Below are 22,241 nucleotides of genomic sequence, written 5' to 3' on the forward strand. Positions count from 1 at the left end.
ATCTACAATATCGACTGATATATCTTGTATACCACCCGTGCGATACGAAACGCACTAGTGGGATATATCCCACATGTTCGATTTGGTGAGCATTTTCGATTTTCAATCCTTTTTTTTTTTTTTTTCTTTCTTTTCTGTAAATCATGTTAAATTAGTGTCAAATTATTACAAATCCATGATTTTTTCATGTTTATTTTTTCATGTTTTGCATGAAAAATCATGGATTGGGAACTTCGATTTTGAGGTTCAGAGGTGATGGGCTAAATTGCGGAAAATTGTAAAAAAAAAAAAAAAAAATAAAATTCAAAAATTTCCAATTTCTTGCAAATCGGTTGCAATCTTTGTCCAAATGTAAAATCAAACATGTATGTAACCTGATCTAGTGATTCTTTTTTTGCTTTTGAATGTATTGCTTGTGTTTCTATACTTCTTACATTTGTAAATTATATGAATAGACTTTGAATATACTTGCATCATTTCAATTAGACAACGCGTAGATTATGACCCCATACCAAGAAAACCTATTATGTGCACTTGGTTTTTGTAATGTTTTGATTTTTAAGTATGTATTGATGTTTTTTTTAACGATCACTGAAGTTTTATTGAAAAATTCGACCAATTTCCTAATATTTCCCCATGTTTCCAACAACAACGATACATTACGCGATACAACCGATATATCCCATGCGATAATTGACATGTATCCGTATTCCAAGGCTACGATACATAACATGATACCGATATTTCAAACACCGGGTACAATTTTGTTGCTTTAGATGACCTCATTCCTGTATTTATCATTCCAGGTCTACTAAAGCATCCATCTCCACGTCCTCGTCTCCACAGTGTGCATCCTTTGTGCCTAATACATCATAGGTGGCCAAATAGCTGTTATAAAATTTCCTTTCTAAAGTTTCACGTGCATTCAGGGATGACACAATACCCTAGAGGCAGAACCTTATAGGGAAAATTTCATGGAAATTTTGGTGAAAGGTTCGCCAGGACCATTCTTATCTTTTGGTTGTATAGCATCCAAATGATGATTTGAACAATTCATCTGGTGGAAGCATTGTGGATGGGCCATGGTAAAAGAGTTACAATGTTTGGACATCTTACGCCATGAATTTTTTATGTTGAATGTAAGCCATTTGCTAGTTATAGTTTGGAGTGTCCATGTGAATGCTACCTATAGTCAGGATCATAAATCAGCATGATTTTGGAATGTAGCCCATCCATGGTAGTGCCCACCATGTGGAACTAGCATAAACACAGCCCCCATCCAGTGACACATGGTTGATGAGCAAGATATATGGAACTAGCATAAACACAGGCCCCATCCACTTAATCCATTAAGACTGTTATTTGATGTTTGTATCTTTGTTTTAGATTGCCAAGAGGGATTGATATTTAATAACTTTTTTTTTAAAATTTTTTAATGTTTATTTGTAGATAATAATGCATTAAAAAAATTTGAGTTCTGACATGTTCCTTGGGATTCTCTATTTGAGCAGATCCACAGGTACAAAAAGCAGGTCAATTGGCATGGTCTTGAGAAGTTCGAGTGCCTACAGAAAGGCGAAGCTTATACTTTCTCAATCCAGACTCGATGACTCCGAAAGCCAACCTGATGTTGTTCCAGATAGTCAGGCTGCTAACCAGTCTTAGTCTGTTTCCAGTCCTTAACTGCAACTCGTTGCACTGTTGGTGAATCTGGATCATTCATCTGGTGGGCGGTTTCCCTCTGCACAGAAACCATAGAAATTGGAGAATCCTTGCCCTCCGACCAACATGCTTTTCCTTTTTAATGAAGACCATTGATCCTCTTGACCATGGCTCTGTTTCAAGGACAACTTGGACATCTATGATTGCATGTTTAGTGTGGAATATTCTCTGGTGGACTATCAGTTGGGAACGCTAAATGGATGGTCCATGTTTACCAACTTCACAGCCAGCCAATGAGTCAATCGATAGTTTCATTATCGTCATGGACTACATTCTACCTCAAATCTCAATAGGAGCTTTTACTAGGGCGAGGTAGTTTTTCATTTCTTTTTCTGTTCAATAGATGCTTACTGGTTCAGGTGCACGGCAGAGGTGAATTCCGGAATGCTCGACCTCGAACTCCTCTTTCTTTGCTGTCTTGGCTACAGGTGAGATTTTGTTGTGGAAAAAGAAGAGATTTTGTTCCTTGTCATTTTTTATGGTTTTTCTTTTTGATATTGAAGGCTTGGGACTCAATCTTGGCTAGAATGATATGATCCTCAAATCTATGGGTCTTTAGTTTGTACAAGTGGGGCCCATGATTTGGTAATATAGACCATTGACATGATGTACTGCAATTAAGAAAAACTTAGTCATCTTGAAGCTTAACTGAGTGGACTCAACTAAATTTGGAGCTGAGTCTGCCACAAACTTGGCACTGACCAAGACTAGGCAAGTCGAATAACCCCTTTAGTGGACTCACAGCCATGGTCGACTGGTCTTTTCTTCTTTAAGAGCTTTGGTCATTCGTGAATTGTTATGCAGGTGAGGTTTTTTTTTTTTTTTTTGGTCATTTATTATTATTATTATTGTCGTCATAAATTTCATATATAACAAACCTTATTCTCATTTTCCTTTTGACTTAACTGAACCACCATTCTCTTGCCTTTGAGGAGTTTGACCAAAAGGTCACTTGAAAGCATTCCACAGTTTGCCAAGAATGAGTTTGCTCTGCCTGTGGTGACTGAGGATCCAATGCATCATTACCCACTGGGGCCAAGGTACTGAGTAGTCTGATGATTGGAGTAATTGCCGGCCATGCTATATGGGCTGCTGTAAGAAAATTACACTTAGTGGATGATCCTAACCATCACTATCTTGAATGAACTTAGAAGAATGAATAGGGAATTTTCAATGGATCACCTACAACTCTAAAAATCGAAAGTTAGGATCACTGAAGCATGATCGTGGGGCAATAGTTTATTTATGGTAGCAATGAGAATATTGACTGCTCAAATCACAGTACATCTCAGCATATGGTAGGGTGGTGATACAGGACCCTGAACTGTGCATGGGAGAATTGATTGAATATTCGGAGCTGACCAAGTAGGGTTTGGATCAGATTCAACTGAAAATAAACCAAATGGCTAGGATGTTTTTATTTTGTAGATTTTTTTGATGTATTGTGCTTCCATGGTGGTACATAAGATACCACCAGCAACTGAGATATTGTAAAAAACTGAAAATCAGATGATACGATTCTTATGTTGAAACATTAACCTCGTATGTAGTTCGCACCCAAATGCTCTAGAGCCAGCTGCGTTTTGCCTTGCATGCTTTTCCTACATTGGATTTGCTGGATGAATACCTAATTTTTTGAGAGATTACAGCATGATCAGCATTTCTAGACTACACTTCATTGGTTAGTTTAGCTTGGCTTAGCTTGCTGGGTGAGGAGGACACAAGCTTGTAGCCTTTGTCAAGGGGATTTTACATGATTTTTGCACTCTTAAGTGACCTATTTGGTTATGGATTCATGTTTCGGATGGTTTTAGCCGGTTATGATATTGCATATGATCCCTCCAGACTGCTCGATCCACTAACCCAAGTCCCTTTGTATGGATACATTGGCTGATTCAAGCTTGGGGCTAGGTACAAAATGTCAAAATCTTGTTACTCAAAACAAATTCACTGTTAAGTCTTGGCACACATCAGGTACAAGTTGTGGGCCAGCCTATTTCTTGGTGCTTATATATGCTATCTAGGATATTGATCACTGTAAGTCTTGTGATACATCAGGTACAAGTGGTGGTACATCCATTGGGTCAGACCAAGTATACCATCTGGTTTTTTCAATTAATGCGTGGGACCCAATCCGTTTTTCTGTTGCACTTGAGTCTTATGGATAATTACCGAAAGTTTTGTGATTGGGAAACTAGACTGTCAATGCGGAGCTTCTACTAGTTGAATGTGTACTAGTGGTCACAAAAGTAGAGATTATTCAGTTGACTTGGCCATTTTTACTATTTTGTACATAAAAGCGGAATGTCTGTGGTTAGGTTGGAAGTCTTGTTTTAGATTTCTATAGCAGAGTATTCTAGCAGTTTTTTGGAATGTCTGAATGATCTTATAAACGGTTTGGATGGCATATATATATATATATATATATATATATATATATATATATATATATATATATATATATATATATATATATATATATATATAAGCTTAATACCAGACATCAATGTAACATCTAGAGAGTAGAGCTTCCAATATAATGTTAAACCTCTTGTATTCTTGAGCATCCTAGAAAGTGTGGTGCATAACATCTGATTATGCATTCAAGTTTGTTAAGTCTTTTGAGTTATGTTGAGGGGTTTGGACAAGTACCCCACCGTAGGTAGAAAAACTATGATAAGAGGTTAGCAAGTTCATGATAAGTTGATATCAAGACATTGTTAATTGTGTATTGACCTTTGTTGGTAAGGTCCACTGACCACCTTAGCTCATTAGTGCATAAGATGATCATGAAGGAGGCATGTAGATATTTTGAATGATGTCTACCCCATCAAAACTTGAGATAAGATCTAGCTAGATTTTCTTCAAGAAAAATATGAAGTAATTTGTGCATAAGAGTCTTATGTAACTCTTTGGGCCAATTCAGGAATATGTATGACAGAGAAGACAAAACTCTTCCTCATGAATACCCTACATCTATGGGAAGAGCAGCAATTGCAACGACATAGCTTCCGGGTGGCTCATTGGGTACATTAACAGGGCCAAACCCCAAAGAGCATTCATCAAGTGTAAAGGTGGGGGCAGAGGGGAAGTCCAATGATGGGAAGGTAAGAAGACATAGGACACGAAAGTACAGCCAATAACTCACTAAAGGAAGCGACGTGAGTTAAAGACTATGCCCATCTGCCGTTGATGGAGGAACTAAATTAACTTATTCCCATTTGAGTCTTTACTCATGCCTATGTGGTAGACTCACGAGAGTTTCAACACGAGGTCTTGGGTTCAAGTACCCATTGTGGTGTGAGTGCATGGGTGTGTGTGGGGTGTGAGTGCGTGTGTAAAGAAAGAAAAAAAAAAAGGACATAAAGATGTTTTTTTTTTTTTTTTAATAAGTAAATTAACCCAATTGTCCAACCCTCTCTAGCCATCCTTCTCACCTATCCAAAACCACTAATCCACCACCCAAACCACCCAAACCATCAAAATCACTCATCCAAACCATATAACCTACTCAACCTTGCCCGTCCAACCCCCAAGCCACTCATCCAAGTCTTAGATCACATCCAAGACAATCAAATCTATTTAAAACCATCAACCAACCAATACAACTTATTTCTACTACCTACATCTTATATCCGACTATCTCTTCAATAAAAAGTGTTGGATATATTCTTTCTTCTCCTACATCTCTATTCGTCATCATCTCACGTATCATCTCACGTGGCACATTTATTATTGTAGGCACCCCACTATCGGAAAAATGGCTAAATATCGGCTATTGACTTCACATGAATCCTGATCAAATCCTTTAACGGGTAAAAACATGCCAGGAAGACAACTGACGATCCAGATTGTGACACACACGAAAGGCAGCTCAGAGCCTATCACCGGGTAGCCAGTTTTGATTTCACGGCTACGGGGTTGCCAGATTTTGTTAGGACCGGCCACCCTTTAGCCGGTTTTGATCAAAACCCAACACCCAGTGGCTGGTTTTGATCAAAACCTGCCACCATGTGGCCGGTTTCGATCTTTTGCTATGTTGAACCAATCACAACCTCATTGCTTATTAGTTTTGGTTCGATTTCGCCAAACCTCACTCCATGCCTAGTCGACAGTACTCGTTTAGAGGATTGACAGAACTAAACCAAACTACGTGTCACCATTACAACACTTGGTTTTGCCTATTTAAATGCATCTCTGCACTCACAAACGGAGGCAAAAGAAAGAGAAGGAAAAAGTATTAGGCAGAGAAAAAACAGAGAAGAAAGGCAGAGCGTGAGAAGCTAGAGAGTTAGAGCCAGAGAGAGAATAGGAAGGAGAAATTCGAGAGCCAGCTTTAGAAGAAGAAAGCTCCGCAGGCTTCATTTTCTCCATCCATCTTTGAGCCTATCTAAACCACCCCCTACCTTTTTCCTTTTCTTCAACAAAGAAATCATTAGCTACTATTTAGCCAAGGGCCATTCTCTATTCCCATTTGCACACTCTCGACAAATCCAAAGTGCTTGCTCACCTGGCATCTTATTTTACTTTCATTTTCATTTATGTATGCAATTACTAGTAGGCTCTGTCGTGATGCTACTTTGAGTATATGTTGGGGATTTGTGCTGCGGAATCACATAGATCTGGATCTAGGATAGCAATTCAATAGTAACAAGTAATCATAGAGGAACACAAAGTTTTAACGTGGAAAACCCTTGCGGGAAAAAACCACGGCACAAAGCGACAAAAATCTACTATGAAATAGAAATTACAAAAGAGAGGACTTGCCCGATTCGAACAACCTCGAATCTCACCCTTGCTACACCCTTTGATAACCCTAGAACCCTTTTAGAAAGCTTTAGTATACTTTAGAATAGCCCAAGAGACCCCTATTTATAATTTAGGAAACTTTCCTTTCGCACCCATGCGAAACGACCTCAAATTTCCACAGTCCGCACAAGATCCGAACTTGAAACTGCGTAACCTCGACTAGTCGAAGGATGGCCACGACTGGTCGAGTAACCCGCTCGACTAGTCGTGCAATCCCCTCGATCGGTCGAGCATCCCGGACACCAAAAACTGAGTTCGCTGGACTTTGAGTCGAGCGGGCCACGACTGGTCGTGCAGCTCCCTCAACTAGTCGAGCCATGATCACGACTGGTTGAGCAAACCCAAATTTAGATTTAAGGCATATGATTGACAACAATCTCCACCATGCCTTCAATCTTCAACTGTGTAGCTTGTTGACCTCTTCTCTTATCTTTGCATCATATCATAGATTCGATCAACGCTACTCATGTACACTTCGTCCTTTTACGCCATCGCCAAGCCCAGAGAAGTTGCACAAAACTTGAACTTCTCTGTAGGAACGACCTTGGTGAACATGTCTGCTAGATTCACGCTGTTGTGAATCTTTTCCAATGTGACACATCCTTCCTCAAGCACCTGTCGGATAAAGTGATGACGAACATTAATGTGTTTAGTACGTGAGTGATAAACAAAATTCTTAGCCACATTGATAGCGCTCTCGCTATCACAATTAACTGGCACGGCCTCCTGCTGAAGTCCCAACTGATTTATCATGCCTATGAGCCAAACACCTTCTTTAAATGCTTCCGTTACTGCCATATATTCTGCTTCGGTCATAGAAAGAGCCACCATGGACTGAAGCTTCGACATCCAACTGATTGCTCCACCCACTAGTACAAACGAGTATCCTGAAGTATACTTCTTGGAATCTATATTGCCTGCGTAGTCGGAATCCACATACCCTACCTTGTCCTTATTTTCTCAAAAGTTAAGACGTAGTCTTTCATACTTCGAATGTATCAAAGTAGCCATTTCACCGCTTCCCAATGTTGCTTACTGGGGTTTGACATGTATCTGCTCATAACACCGACTGCCTGTGAAATATCCAGTCTTGTACAGATCATGACATACATTAAACTGGCAACCACATTCGAATAGGGCATATGAGACATAACCTGCTTTTCCTCATTGGATTTAGGACATCGTTCTGAGGAAAGCTTGAAGTGAGCCGCATAGGGAACGCTCACCGGCTTTGCCTGATCCATCCCATACTTGATCAATACCTTTTCAAGGTATTCTGCTTGTGATAACCAAAGACTGCTCCTCTTCCTGTCTTTATGAATATCTATGCCGAGAACCCTCTTTACAGCCCCCAGATCTTTCATCTCGAATGTCCTTGATAACTGAGTCTTCAGTACGTTGATTTCAGACATATCATGACAGGCGATCAACATATCATCAACATACAGTACTAGGATGATGAATTTTCCATCACTCAGTGTCTTGTAATAGACACAGTGATTGTATTCACTTCGAGTAAATTTTTGACTCACCATGAAAGAATCAAATTTTTTATACTACTGCCTAGGCGACTGTTTCAGGTCGTACAACGACCTCATTAACCTGCAAACCTTTTTCTCTACCCCTTTAACTTCGTAGCCCTTTGGTTACTTCATGTAGATTTGCTCTTCCAATTCTCCGTGCAGGAATGTAGTCTTCACATCCATCTGTTCCAGCTCGAGATCATATTGGGCAACCAGTGCCAACACGAACCTGATAGATATCTGCTTACCACCGGCGCGAATATTTCTGTGAAGTCGATTCCTTCTCTTTGAGTATAACCCTTCACTACCAACCTTGCTTTGCATCTATCCTGTTTTCTTTTGAATAACCACTTGCATCTGATCGCTTTTCAGCCCACGGGAAGCTCCACCAGCTCCCATGTGTGATTTTTGTGCAACAAGTCCATTTAATTGTCCATAGCCGCCTTTCACTTTTCTGCATCAGGCTTATCAAGAGCCTCTTAAATAGTAGACAGGTCCCCCTTATCTGTAATGAGGGCATATGCAATATTAGAATCGTCCCTGTATCTTGCAGGTAACCTGCGATCACGCGGTGGGTTCCTTCTCACAGGTGGCTGCTCCACCTGATCTTGTACATCTGTCTTCGCATCTGTCTCTGCCTGAGTATCATCTGTGTCAATTTGGACGTCTACAATCACCCTTTCTGGTTCCTCTTACTCATTTTGATCATTCTTGCGAAATAAGGAGCTTTCATCGAATCTGACGTCACGACTAGTGATGACCTTGCTTGTGACCTTATCGAATAACATGTAACCTTTCACACCAATGCCATAGCTAATAAAGATATACTTTTTGGCCCTATGGTCTAGCTTATCTCTCTCAACTGATGGTATATGAGAATAAGCCTTACAACCAAATATGTGTAGATCTGAGTAGTCGATTTTCTGACCACTCCATACTTCCTCTGAGATTTTACATTCAATTGCCGTTGAAGGAGACCGGTTCACCAAATAACAAGCCGTGTTAACGGCCTCAGTCCATAGGTCCTTGGCCAATATAGCATTACTTAACATGCATCTGGCCCTATCCATGAGAGTCCGATTCATTCGCTCAGCCACACCATTTTGCTCTCGGGTGTGGCACACTGTGTTGTGCCTGATGATCCCTTTACCCTTGCAATAATCATTAAACTTAGTAGAAGTAAATTCTCCACCATTGTCAGTACCTTTATTTTTTGCCCTGATTGTTTTTCCACCATTGCCTTCCATTGTTTGAATATGGTGAAAACTTCGAATTTACGTTTCATGAAGTAAATCCAAACTTTCTTAGGATAGTCGTCAATGAATGAAACAAATTATGACGACCCCCCAATGGAAACTTCTGGCGATGGCCCCCATACGTCAGAGTGCACATAATCAAGCACTCCCTTACAAACATGTTTTCCAAATTTAAAAGGCAGTCTAGATTGTTTACTATATATACAATGCTCGCATATATCTAAATCAGAATTTTTAAAAGCTGGAATCAAACATCGATCAGAAAGTACCTTCATGCCTCGCTCGCTCATGTGGCCCTGACGAGTATGCCACATACGTAGAGACGTGGAGTCTGCAATAGCTTCTGCCACTCCACCTGTCGAAGTACTCCCAATCAACCTGTAAAGGTTTCCATGCCTCTTTGCTCTCATAACTACGAGTGCCCCTTTTGAAACTTTAAGGACATCATTAATACTGGTGAACTTACACCCTATAGCCTCGAGTGCACCGAGAGAAATTAGACTTTTCTTCATATCAGGAACGTGCCTGACGTCAGTCAAGGTACGCTCCATCCCATCAAACATCCTGATGCTCACCGTGCTAATAGCCACAACATTACAGGCATTGTCATTGCCCATAAAAACCTGTCCACCATCGCATTCCTTGTAATTGGTAAACCAACTCCGATGAGGAGTCATATGATAAGATGCTCCTGTGTCAAGTATCCACTCGTCTTTATGATTGTCGTGTAAGTGACCAATCATGAAAACAGACAGAACATCATCACCACTTGATTCTTCATCAGATGTGACCACATTGGCTCCTTGGAAGAAGCCGTTGAATTTTCTTTCTTCATTTTAGGATTTCTACAATCCTTCTTCATGTGTCCAGACAACCCACAATTCCAACACTTTAATTTTCCTTTGCCCTTGCCCTTGGATTTGGATTTAGGCCTTGAAGATCCTGTACCTCGCTCAGAATCTCTGCCCCTCATAATCAGTGCATCAGAAGGTGCCCCCATGTCGCCGTTTAACTTTCTCATAGCCTTCCCTTGAAGGGCTGAGATAATGGTGTCAACACTTAGGATTTTATTTGCGGTGCACATCGTGTTCCTGAAAGACTCATATGATGCAGGAAGAGAATTCAATAATATACATGCCTGTTCCTCATCTTTGACCACTTCCTCCATATTCAGTAATTTGCACATCAATCTATTAAAGTTACTGATATGGGCTTCTAGATCTCCACCCTCTACCATCTTGAAAGTATAACATTGTAGCTTCAAGTGTTGGCGATTTTCAGAGGACTTTTTTGCATAGATGTTCTCTAACTTTGCCCACAAACTAGCCGCAGTTTTCTCCCTCAAAACATTATAGAGAACCTCATCTGTGAAACATAAATGGATAGAGGCTAAAGCATTATTATTAAAGTTTTCCCATTCATCATCTTTCATGGTAGATTTTCGCTCCTCAAGAGCCTTAATCTTGCCTTACTTGGTTAACAGGCTAATCATCTTAACCTTCCATAACTCAAAATTATTTTTTCCTGAGTACTTCTCAATATCAAACTTGCCATTTCCCATTATTACTAATATTGCAGATTCAGATCTGTACCCCAGCGATTGCTCTGATACCACTTGTTGGGGATTTGTACTGCGGAATCACACAGATCTGGATCTAGGATAACAATTCAATAGTAACAAGCAATCATAGAGGAACACAAAGTTTTAACGTGGAAAACCCTTGTGGAAAAAAATCAGGCACAAAGCGACAGAAATCCACTATGAAATAGAAATTACAAGAGAGAGGACTTACCCGATTCGAACAACCTCGAATCTTACCTTTGCTACACCCTTTGATAACACTAGAACCCTTTTAGAAAGCTTTAACATACCTTAGATGTCACGCCCTGAACTCGGAAACCGAGCTCACAAAATTCTCGATCGCTGATTCCAGCGCCAACAGCCTTCGTAGAACCCCATTCTTGGCTTCCGGCACCCATTTACCAGGTTCCGATCTTTGGATCCTACAAGGAGGATTTCTAATATCAATTTAATTCATAATGAGCATAACCATAAGCATAACCCACGAACAATAGCCATAAGAACATCATCACAAAATCCACTATGATCAAAAACTTTTAAGTACAATGCGTCTGAAAGGAAATACAAGATGATGATAATAACAGAAATTCAAAAGCTCGACTGCACGCTCCAACTCTGACGAGGCTAGGGCTGCGACCTGGCGTCACCTGCATGCATCGATCGTGCATAAGCTTATAAAAAGCTTAGAGGGTGGTGTAAGTGTGTGCACAATATAAGCGTGCTCAGAATGCAAGGTCAGAGTAATGTGGAATCATGGTGATGAGTACATGAATGCAATCAGCCGTACTAAGGCTATGCGGTGTAAGATATGAATACTATCGGCCATAACACGGCCATGCGATGCGAGATGCAACTCAAGTATGTCAATCCTCATCATATATCAGTACAGTTCTCATTCTAGATAATCACCGGGGTTTAGTACACTCCAAGTGGCACTGTCGCTCTCCTAGCCGCACAGTCCAAGTGAGAGTAAGAAACTTCACTATCCACCTGACCAATAGTCTGCCAATACCTATCCGGCATGTCGATAGCAGACCCATTCACGAGCTGGTCAAACTTAGCCTAGTATTGCCTCCAACTCTTGGGCGAGTAAGGCCACACCCCTTTCCAACCGACCACGACACAGTGGGGGACGCGACCTCCTGGTATTCGGCCCTCGTGTGCTCATATATCCACTCGGTCTCAACGTTGGATCATCCTCTGGTACCATCGGATTTAGAAGTTTTTACTCAAGGACATTTATGGCGCCCCGATGCTTAGTAATAATATTTTCGGTATCCAATCTAGCCACCCACGATGCGTCTGTAGAGGCTATGGCCCTGATGTCGTTAGGGCATACAATAATCACAATCACACAAATGTAAGTGTATGAATCATACTATGTAACGCCCTGAAATTCGGGGGTCGAGCATAACTCAGCTCCCGAGTTCCAAAACATCACTTATGCAACATATTTAATGATGGATGTATGTTGTCTGTATTAGTGCATAAAACATGGAATAGATTAAGCCAAATAGCAAATATAATTCAGGGATAAGTGAAGAAAACAAGCGGAAGACTTATAGAAATATATGTGTACAAGTGTGAATCCCTGAAGTACAAATACATACCAGGTCGCTCTGACAAGTGTTGCTATCAAAATTACAAGTATTAGATTACATCATTTAATTTCCAAAAATAATCCCAGAATCCCGCGCATCAGAACAAGGCTCGCTAGAACCCGTCTGAAAACTGCATATAAGAGAAAGCAGCCTCATCATCATCCATCTCCCGCTCTGCCTCAGAGGTCGCCTCAACATCTGCAACATCATCAGCTAAGATAGAGTCTGGTGGGTGTTTAAAACCGCCCTAGAACGTGGGAGTGAGTGATCAACTCAGTGGAACAATAAAGCATAGGTTAACATGTTATCAGTTCAATCAAGCAGTAATGATCAAGCAGAACAAGTAAACAAGTCCTAAGTACTCTTGTTAATGCAAGGATGTATGCAGAATGATGCGTGCCCTCATGCGTACACCCTCAGTGTCTTCATCTTACGTTACGTATGACACCACCTCAAAGTGCGCCACGTCTACAAAGCACATGTAAATGCGGTGCATGAATATGATTACCAAGTTGTTATTAGTCCTTTTCATACAGCAGGATTGGGAAGCTAAGATACCTTCCTCATATCACCATCCAAACAGTGATCCATTCTAGGGTCGTCAGTCCTAGACATCTCATACGATCATATGGTTTGAGGTCGTTGCAAAGGGCTCGTCACCAATCAATGCACGCCTATCACACCTTCTTTACTACACTAAGGCTCGTCACCTCAATGCGATATCCAGGTATGCTCGAGGTCACTACAAAGGGCTCGTCACCAATCAATGTAGGCCGACAGCGCGAATATAGTGTCCCATACCACCATAATCGGCTCACGAGTTTAGTTGTTCACTGGTCACTACGGGAAGGCTCGTCACCCTAGCGTAGGACCACAGCTAGACCACGGTGTCCCATACCACCATGTCCAGCTCATGAGTCTTAGCGGATCAAGTACCATGGTTAATAGGATTTCATTGGTAAGTTCGGTACCCTAGATTCAAACAGTAGCGTCCATATATGGTGAACATACATTGGATAATCGGGTTACTTGACGAACTCGACTAGTACGAGTGAACGTTGGGTTGAACGACATAGAGTGCGCAAACACTCCGCGTGGCCAAACCACTACCGCCAACTCTAATACGGCTCGGGTTCATCTAATTACGTCCTACGTGGCGAAAGCAACCTCAGCCACGATCTTATGGCCGATTACCGATTTCCTGGACTAATGCATAGTCCCACACACGTTACACTACAATAGATATTCGTATTGAATGTAGAACAATAAAGGAACAACAAGTCAAATCATGTGGTACACAAGCATTTGAAGAATATCAACTTAACATAAATGTAAGCATAAGTAATGCTTGAAATTAAACAACAAGGAATGTAACTTACATGAAGGAAATCATACACACTAGTGGGAGAGTTGAGAATCGCTTCTCAACGCCCATACAACGTTGAAATATCACACTTTAGATCATTCAGACATTTCTACAAACACTTAGAATACATAATACAACATATATGACGCATGTTGAAATACACACATTTGGACAATTCCTTTTATCAAGGAGTTGTCGCACATACATCTAGCATACATACATGTCAAATAATCATGGCAGTCACTCGTTCATATTTTATACGCATACGGTACTTTATTCATACACATAGAATACACAAATCTCAATATAACACATGCATATCAGGAACGCAACATAAACATAACATTTAGCATGTGAAATCTCATCCATAACAAGAATAAATCATTAACTGGCATTGAAAGCCTTGAAAACCATAACCTATACACTTAAAGTCTGCACCTTAAGCCAGAAAAGAACACCGAACTGATTTCAGACGATATATCTTCGTCAACGGCGACAAGATAACCTAAGACAAGAATAGAAATGAGATACAGCAACACCAAGACTATTCTAAGCTCCAACACAGATTAGGATTAAGTTAACTTACCCAAAGATGAACTCAGAATTGTCAGAATAACGATTCAAAGTGAAGGTTCAAGGATGAAGAAGAACAGGAAAGAATCTAAGATGATTCACCAACTTCTCTCTCACTTTCTCTCTCTTTTCCTCTCTCTTTCTTAGGTAGGGTTAGGAAATTCGTGTGGAAAAGAGAGCTAGGGTTTCAAGGACTATAAATAGGCCTAAAATTGATGAAAATAACCCCAGGGCCAAGGTATACTTAGGGTATAACCAAAACCAGCCTCTCACGATCCAACGAAGCACTTCTGGTGGGCCTAAAACCACGAAAGGTTAGACTTAAGCTCACTGACCATGGATCTAGGTCAGGCTGAGTTTTCGTACCGACCGGCTCTTCAGATCAGCCGTGGAGGACCACACTCAAATCAACGGTCACTGAATCTCGATCAGGTCCACAAGCACAAGGACATGCCTGGGCCACCTTCCCTGATCAGAGGATGAAATTGGGTCAGAATCCAACGGTCAGATTGCTTAAAATCATCGCGTAAGCGATACGACTCAGATTTCATAAAATCACATTAAATATCCAACCGTTCTCACACTCTTCACTCCGAACTCAAACAAATCGACTCAGAACATCACATGGACTTGATTTTCGAGGTGTGGTCAAGTCCAACATGGTGACCGCAACAGACTAAGATCATCGCTATCGGACTTTCGACGCGCGGTCCAGGTCTGATCCAGAACTTCCAAAAAATCTCCAGAACAACTGGATTTAGCGATGGATCCTAGATTTCAGAGTAACATAGCGCTAACTAATCTACAAGTTTTGAGTCATGCAGATACAATTTAAAGTGATTGATGCAGATTTCACAAGCAATCGAGTATAGCGCTAATTACCCCAAAAATAACTACTAAGGAAAGAAAAGCACAAAATTTTTCGGGTCATTACATACTATCAGACATGCAACAATCCTGCACGTATCGCGCGCTCATGTAGGGCAACTCCGCCTATCAGGGAGTCCATAAACAATCTACCCGAAGGCATGTGCAATGATCAGTCAATCCTCACATCAGGCATACATATGATGCGTATGATCATGAATCATGGATCTATACTAAGCATGTTATGTGGTGATGGGCTCTGATCAAAACGAAGATGGGCTTAGACGGCCTACACATTACAGGTATGGGCTTATTAAAGGCCCTAGGGAGAGTGACAATGCAGACATTTAACCAACATCATCCTTGCAATATGGACATCAAACCATCATTGCTCCTAAAGCATAACCCGTTATAAGGGTCGACAGATATACCATGGTGGAATCACACTACAATGGGCCTTATGTACGTCCTATTGGGCCTCGACCCATGGGCCTCTAATACATCAAATGGCCTCATAACATGGGCTTTATATATATATCAGTGGATAGGCCATAACTACATTAAGATGGGCTTAATCATATGGGCCTCATATACGGGCCATATGTACATTGCAATGGGCTATAACCCATGGGCCATGCACACATCACAATGGGCCTTATATAATTTAAGGTGGGCCTCAACAATGGGCCTTATACAAATCAAAGTGGGCCTCAATGAACGGCCCACAAATACGCTAAGATGGGCCTCATCGCATGGCCTTAAAATAATTTCCAAAATGATTGGACGGTTTGGATGAAACACATGCATCATGGTGGGGCCCACACTAATGGAGGGTGTGGATTACAATACATACATAAGTGGGTCCCATGTGGGGCTTACCATAATGTTTATTTTCCATCCAACCCATTGATAAGGTCACTCAGACCTGGGGCCCACAGTAATGTTTATTTTCCACCCAACCTGGGCCCACTGTAATGTTTATTTGTATCCAACCCGTTTATAAGGTCACGTGGACCAGGGGCCCACCGAAATGTTCATTTACCTCCCAAACCATTCATGAGGTCACGTGGACCAAATGAAGAGGAAAAACAAATATCAAGTCTGATCCAAAACTTTTGCAACCCAAAAGGGTTTCAATGGTAGGCGTCTAATCCAACTGTTCCCTATGATGTGGGCCACCTGAGCGCCACATGTAACTGATTTTTGGGTGGCCCACAGTTGGGAGGAGGGCCCACCAAATGCAAGGTGTTTATGGTCGACACACATCATGGTGGGGCCCACGGCTGGGACTGTGGGTCCCTGCTAGGCCGTCTGTCTGCCAGGCGCAGGCAGCGCCTGTGTGCGCATGTTTTTTTTGTTTTTTTATTTTTCTGCGGTTTTTAGTAGGTGGGGCCCGCCTCGGACAAATCTGGCCCAGTCATTGAATTCCATAGCTCGGGCAGACCCATCGAGTCCAATATGCAGCGTGTTTTGACGGATAAAAGCATCAAGGTGGGTTTTAACGGTTAACCCCACTATTCCCTATGGTATGGCCCGCTTGATTATCGGATTGGCTCCATTTTCTGGCTCAACGCCTAAAATAGGTTGAGCAATGAAATGGACGGCGTGGATTATATACATACATCAAGGTGGGGTCTACATGGATGTCCCACCCCAAAAAGCACTTTTTTTTAAACAGTACACCCCATGTCAGTACACGCACTCCTGGATAGCCGCACCCTACTCCCATTCATGTCCAGGCTGGGATAACATAGGCTTTATGTTGGGTCCCACACGGACATGACCCACCTATTTAGATCAACATGATATTTGTGTTTTTCCTTCCATCCAGGCCCACTAATGAGCTGGACGGTGTAGATCCAATACATCCATTAGGTGGGTCCCACATGAAGGTGAATGGCATGGATAAAATTTAAACTTCATGGTGGGACACACACAACAGATGGGCCACACACCCATTCATCATCACCATCATACAAAGAAAGAGAGAGAGAGGATGAGAGAGAGAGATACGGTGAGATAGAGGGACCCCGCCACTATGGGCCCCTCTCTACATTGCATACATCATTTTGGGTCCCACAACAAGTGGGCCCTCAAATCATGAAATTAACGGTAGAAACTCAAAGATCACCCACCTTACTAGCCTCTTTCTTGGTCCCTTAGCCTCCTTAGCTCCTATGCTTAACGTTTAACGGTGGATGATGGAACTTTGATGGTGGGGATGAGAGATGAGGGGGGTGGGAAAGTGGGCCACACTTGTTGTTATGGATGGGAACTTGGACGTATGGAATTGTTGCTTGGGAGAGTGTTTGAGTAAATGAGAGAAAGAGAATATTAAGAGTGATGGTGGAGTGGTGGGTGTAAGGAAAAGTGATGGGAAAGTAAGACTGTGTTTGAAATTTGTGAAAAGAGGTATGGTTGGGGGAAGAGAGAATATTGACTTAAGGAAAAGGAGGGATGGGTTATTGTACCTTGGGTAAGGCTTGTACTTGACATTGATTGATGGGACATGTCATAGAGATTCCCTCAAAATTTGTAACGTGTGGCGTTTCTTTGAAATGAACGCAGACCCACATCTCCTGGCCTAGGTATTGGTTCGGTGCGCAAGTCGGGCGTTGGGACCACGGTGACGGCGTGGTGCTATGATACAAGTTTCGGATCGAGCCGACGTTGGTGTGCAGGACCTAGCTTAGGTTCGCGCGCAAACGTCGGATACGGGTCGAGGATTGCCGAAATTCGACTGAAAAGACCGCAGAAGACAATGGAACAGTACAGACTAGGATACGGGCCTTACATTAGAATAACCCTAGGGACCCCTATTTATAGTTTAGGAAACTTTCCTTTCGCAACCATACGAAACCGCCTCAAATTTCTGCAGTCTGCATAAGATCCAGACTCGAAACTGCTTAACCTCGACTAGTCGAAGGATGGCCACGACTGGTCGAGCAACCCGCTCGACCAGTCGTGCAATCCCCTCAACCGGTCGAGCATCCCGGACACCAAAAACGGAGCTCGCTGGACTTTGAGTCGAGCGGGCCACGACCGGTTGTGCAGCTCCCTCGACCGGTCGAGCCATGCTCACGACTGGTTGAGTAAACCCAAATTTAGATTTAAGGCATCTGACTGACAACAGTATACTCTATGGTTGTCCCTTTTGGGGATCCTCTATATTAGGAAAAATGGTTTAAAGGGATAACTGAAAGTTTTGTGTCGCCCTCTTTTTTAGCTTATTTCTTGTCAATTCGCACCCTTACTTTGCTTGAGTTCCTTTCTTTGTATGCATAGGCCTTATAAGCTACTATAATATTTTGATTTCTTTAGTTTATTAGAAGTTCCTTGAATCTAGTTTTAAAAACATTCATCTTGACAAAGTATAGAGACAGTACTCTGCATGGGTGGAAAATGGTGCATAACCTCTTAATTTTTCGTAACCAAGGCCCTTGCCCAAAATCTACAACACAGATCGATTTAGGAGTTATTTAAGAAAATCATTCTTTGGATTCCTTGTTCTCTGGGCGATTTTACGGACCGTATTCACCCATAGATTCTCGAACCTCTTTTCTGGCTAGTGGTGACTCCTTAAGTGCTCAGACGAGCAATTTTGTTAACATCAGGAAAGGTATTGCACAACCAAGGAAAACAAGCCAAGTGGATTCTTCACAATCTTAGAATTCCGAGACAAAGGAAATGAGTGGAGTGCACTTGATGTGAGCGACATTCATGACATCATTACTTCCCTCCTCAACCCTTCTTTGATAGCTTTCCATTGGGTTTATGCTATTGACTTGGTGGAAATCTAGTTCATGTCTTATTAGACAACCCATGGTAGCCTAGCTCTCATGCATTACATTCTAGATCCTCTAGTTTTCTAGCTCCGTGACTTACCGGAATCTTGTTGGAATCTTGTATCACATCTTATCTAAGCTAGTGGTAATCTAGATCATTTTGCATTACATGGTGAACATTCATTCGATGTATGCTCTGTGACTTGCTAGAATTCTGGGTCTTATTACATCAAAAATCTGTGTATGCTTAGCCCTATATCTATTATTCGACCAACCAATATGATAGGGATGTGTGAACACCCTCGACGATGCACTTCCCCCAACATTCAAAGTATCGAGACTCCACTGGGGAGTGCTAACCTTTAGATAAGGCCTGACTCGAAACGCGAGATAGAACGATTTTTTTAAGACATTCTTTGAACTTCAAGCCTTTACTAATATTATAGCACTCTAGTTCTATACTGGTTCTTTTACTCTTCTTGCAATCATCTTGAATTCTAGTCTCATACTGGTCCTTTTACTCTTCCTGCGAGCATCATGTAGTTTAGTTATGTATTGGTCTCCTTTACATTCATGTCATTCACATTCTGTACTTCCCTTTTGTAACAAAAAAGAAAAAAAGAAAAAAGAAAAAGAAGGAAGAAAAAAGAGAGACAACGATCCGTCCATTCAGGGGCAGTAAATTATTCTGCAATCATTGTGCCTAAAAAGGTAGTTAGGGGTTCGCTACCCTACAAAGCCAATACACACATATCAAAGTATTATTCGAACACGCGCACAAGCCAACATGTCAAAACGGGAAGATGCGCCAGAACCCATCCCTAACTCACCTAGGCGATAAGCCTTTCATCTCGTACCCGATCCTTGGATAGCCAATTTAGCTTCCAACATGAACTGTAACGCCCTGAAATTCGAGGGTCGAGCATAACTCAGCTCCCGAGTTCCAAAACATCACTTATGCAACATATTTAATGATTGATGTATGTTGACTGTATTAGTGCATAAAACATGGAATAGATTAAGCCAAAACACAGATATAATTCAGGGATAAGTGAATAAAGCAAGCGGAAGACTTATAGAAAAATATGTGTACAAGTGTAAATCCCTGAAGTACATATACAAACCAGGTCGTATGAAAGTGTTACTTATCAAAATTATAAGTATCAAGTTACATCATTTAAATTCCCAAAAATAATCCCAGCATCCCGCCCATCAGACCAAGGCTCGCTAGAACCCGTCTGAAAACTGCATATAAGAGAAAGCAGCCTCATCATCATCCATCTCTCGCTCTGCCTCAGAAGTCGCATCAACATCTGCAACATCGGAACCTAAGACAGAGTCTGGTGGGTGTTTAACACCGCCTCAGAACGTGGGAGTGAGTGATCAACTCAGTGGAACAATAAGGCACTGGTTAACATGTTATCAGTTCAATCAAGTAGTAATGATAAAGCAGAACATTTAAATAAATCCTAAGTACTCTTGTTAATGTAAGGATGTATGCAAAATGATGCGTGCCCTCACGCGTACACCCTCAGCGTCTTCATCTTACGTTACGCATGACACCACCTCAAAGTGCGCCACATCTACAAAGTACATGCAAATGCGGTGCATGGATATGATTACCAAGTTGTTATTAGTCCATTTCATACAGCAGGATTGGGAAGCTAAGATACCTTCCTCATGTCACCATTCAAACAATGATCCATTCTAGGGTCATCAATCCTAGTCGTCTCATACGATCATATGGTTTCAGGTCGTAGCAAAGGGCTCGTCACCAATTAATGCACGTCTTTCATACCTTCGCTACTACACTAAGGCTCGTCACCTCAATGCAGTATCCAGGCATGCTCGAGGTCACTACAAAGGGCTCGTCACCAATCAATGTAGGCCGACAGCACGAATATAGTGTCCCATACCATCATAATCGGCTCACGAGTTTAGTTGCTCACTAATCACTACGGGGAGGCTCGTCACCCCAGCGTAGGCCGACAGCTCGACCACGGTGTTCCATACCACCATGTCTGGCTCATGAGTCTTAGCGGATCAAGGTACCATGGTTATTAGGATTTCACTGGTAAGTTCGGTACCCTAGATTCAAGCAGTAGTGTCCATACATGGTGAACATACATCGGACAATCGGGTTACTTGACGAACTCGACTAGCATGAGCGCACGTTGAGTTGAGCGACATAGAGTGCGCAAACACTCTGCGTAGCCAAACCACTGCCGACAACTCTAATACGACTCGGGTTCGTCTAATACGTCCTACGTGGCGAAAGCAACCTCAGCCACGATCTTAAGGCATGTTACCGATTTCCTGGACTAATACATAGTCCCAAACACATTACACTACAACAGATATATGAATTTGAATGTAGAACAGTAAAGGAAACAACAACTCAAACCATGGTACATAAGCACTTGAGGAATATCAACTTAACATAATTGTAAGCATAAGTAATGCTTGAATTTAAATAACATGGAATGTAACTAGCAAGAAGGAAATCATGCACATCAATAGGAGTGTTGAGAATTACTTCTCAACGCCCGCAATTAGTGTAATAAGTTACACTTTAGTTCATTCAGGCATTTCTACAAACACTTAGAATACATGGTACAACATATATGACGTATGTTGAAAAACAAGCATTTGGACAATTCCCTTTATCAAGGAGTTGTCATACACACATCTAGCATGCATACATGACAAATAATCATGGCAAACACAAGTGCATATTTTATACGTATATGGTACTTTATACATACACATAAAATATACAAATCTCAATATAACACATGCATATCAGGAACGCAACATAAATACAACATTAGGCATGTGAAATCTCATCCATAACAAGAATAAATCATTAACTGACATTGAAAGCCTTGAAAACCATAACCTATACACTTAAAGTCCGCACCTTAAGCAAGGAAAGAACACCGAATTGATTTCAGATGAGTTGTCTTCGTCAACGGCGATAGAATAACCTAAGGCAAGAATAGAAATGAGATACAACAACACCAAGACTATTCTAAGCTCTAACACATATTAGGGTTAGGTTAACTTACCCTAAGATGAACTCAGAATCGTCAGAATAACGATTCAAAGTGAAGGTTCAAGGATGTAGAAGAATAGGAAAGAATCCAAGTTGATTCAC

At 41.5% G+C, this 22,241-nt stretch overlaps 1 protein-coding gene and 1 long non-coding RNA gene across 9 annotated transcripts in view; both read left to right on the forward strand.

Annotated features, from left to right (window-relative positions):
* Positions 1–1,985, forward strand: part of LOC131239945 (uncharacterized) — an 84,206-nt gene extending 82,221 nt beyond the window's left edge. For 4 of the 8 annotated variants that reach the window (XM_058237899.1, XM_058237897.1, XM_058237896.1 and 1 more), the window contains one exon: positions 1,512–1,985. In XM_058237899.1, coding sequence (XP_058093882.1) covers positions 1,512–1,552 — 41 coding nt within the window. In that variant the 3' untranslated portion in view covers positions 1,553–1,985. The remainder of the gene's footprint in view (positions 1–1,511) is intronic. The other 4 variants (XR_009168504.1, XR_009168505.1, XR_009168506.1 and 1 more) reach the window with 3 other exon arrangements.
* A 120-nt stretch (positions 1,986–2,105) lies between these two features.
* LOC131239946 (uncharacterized) lies at positions 2,106–3,312 on the forward strand. Its single transcript, XR_009168508.1, has 2 exons — positions 2,106–2,762; positions 2,874–3,312. It is a non-coding gene; the product is annotated as an uncharacterized LOC131239946 (long non-coding RNA).
* Positions 3,313–22,241: the final 18,929 nt, after the last annotated feature.

This window comes from Magnolia sinica, chromosome 3 (assembly GCF_029962835.1).
Source record: "Magnolia sinica isolate HGM2019 chromosome 3, MsV1, whole genome shotgun sequence".
Classification (NCBI taxonomy): Eukaryota; Viridiplantae; Streptophyta; class Magnoliopsida; order Magnoliales; family Magnoliaceae; genus Magnolia; species Magnolia sinica.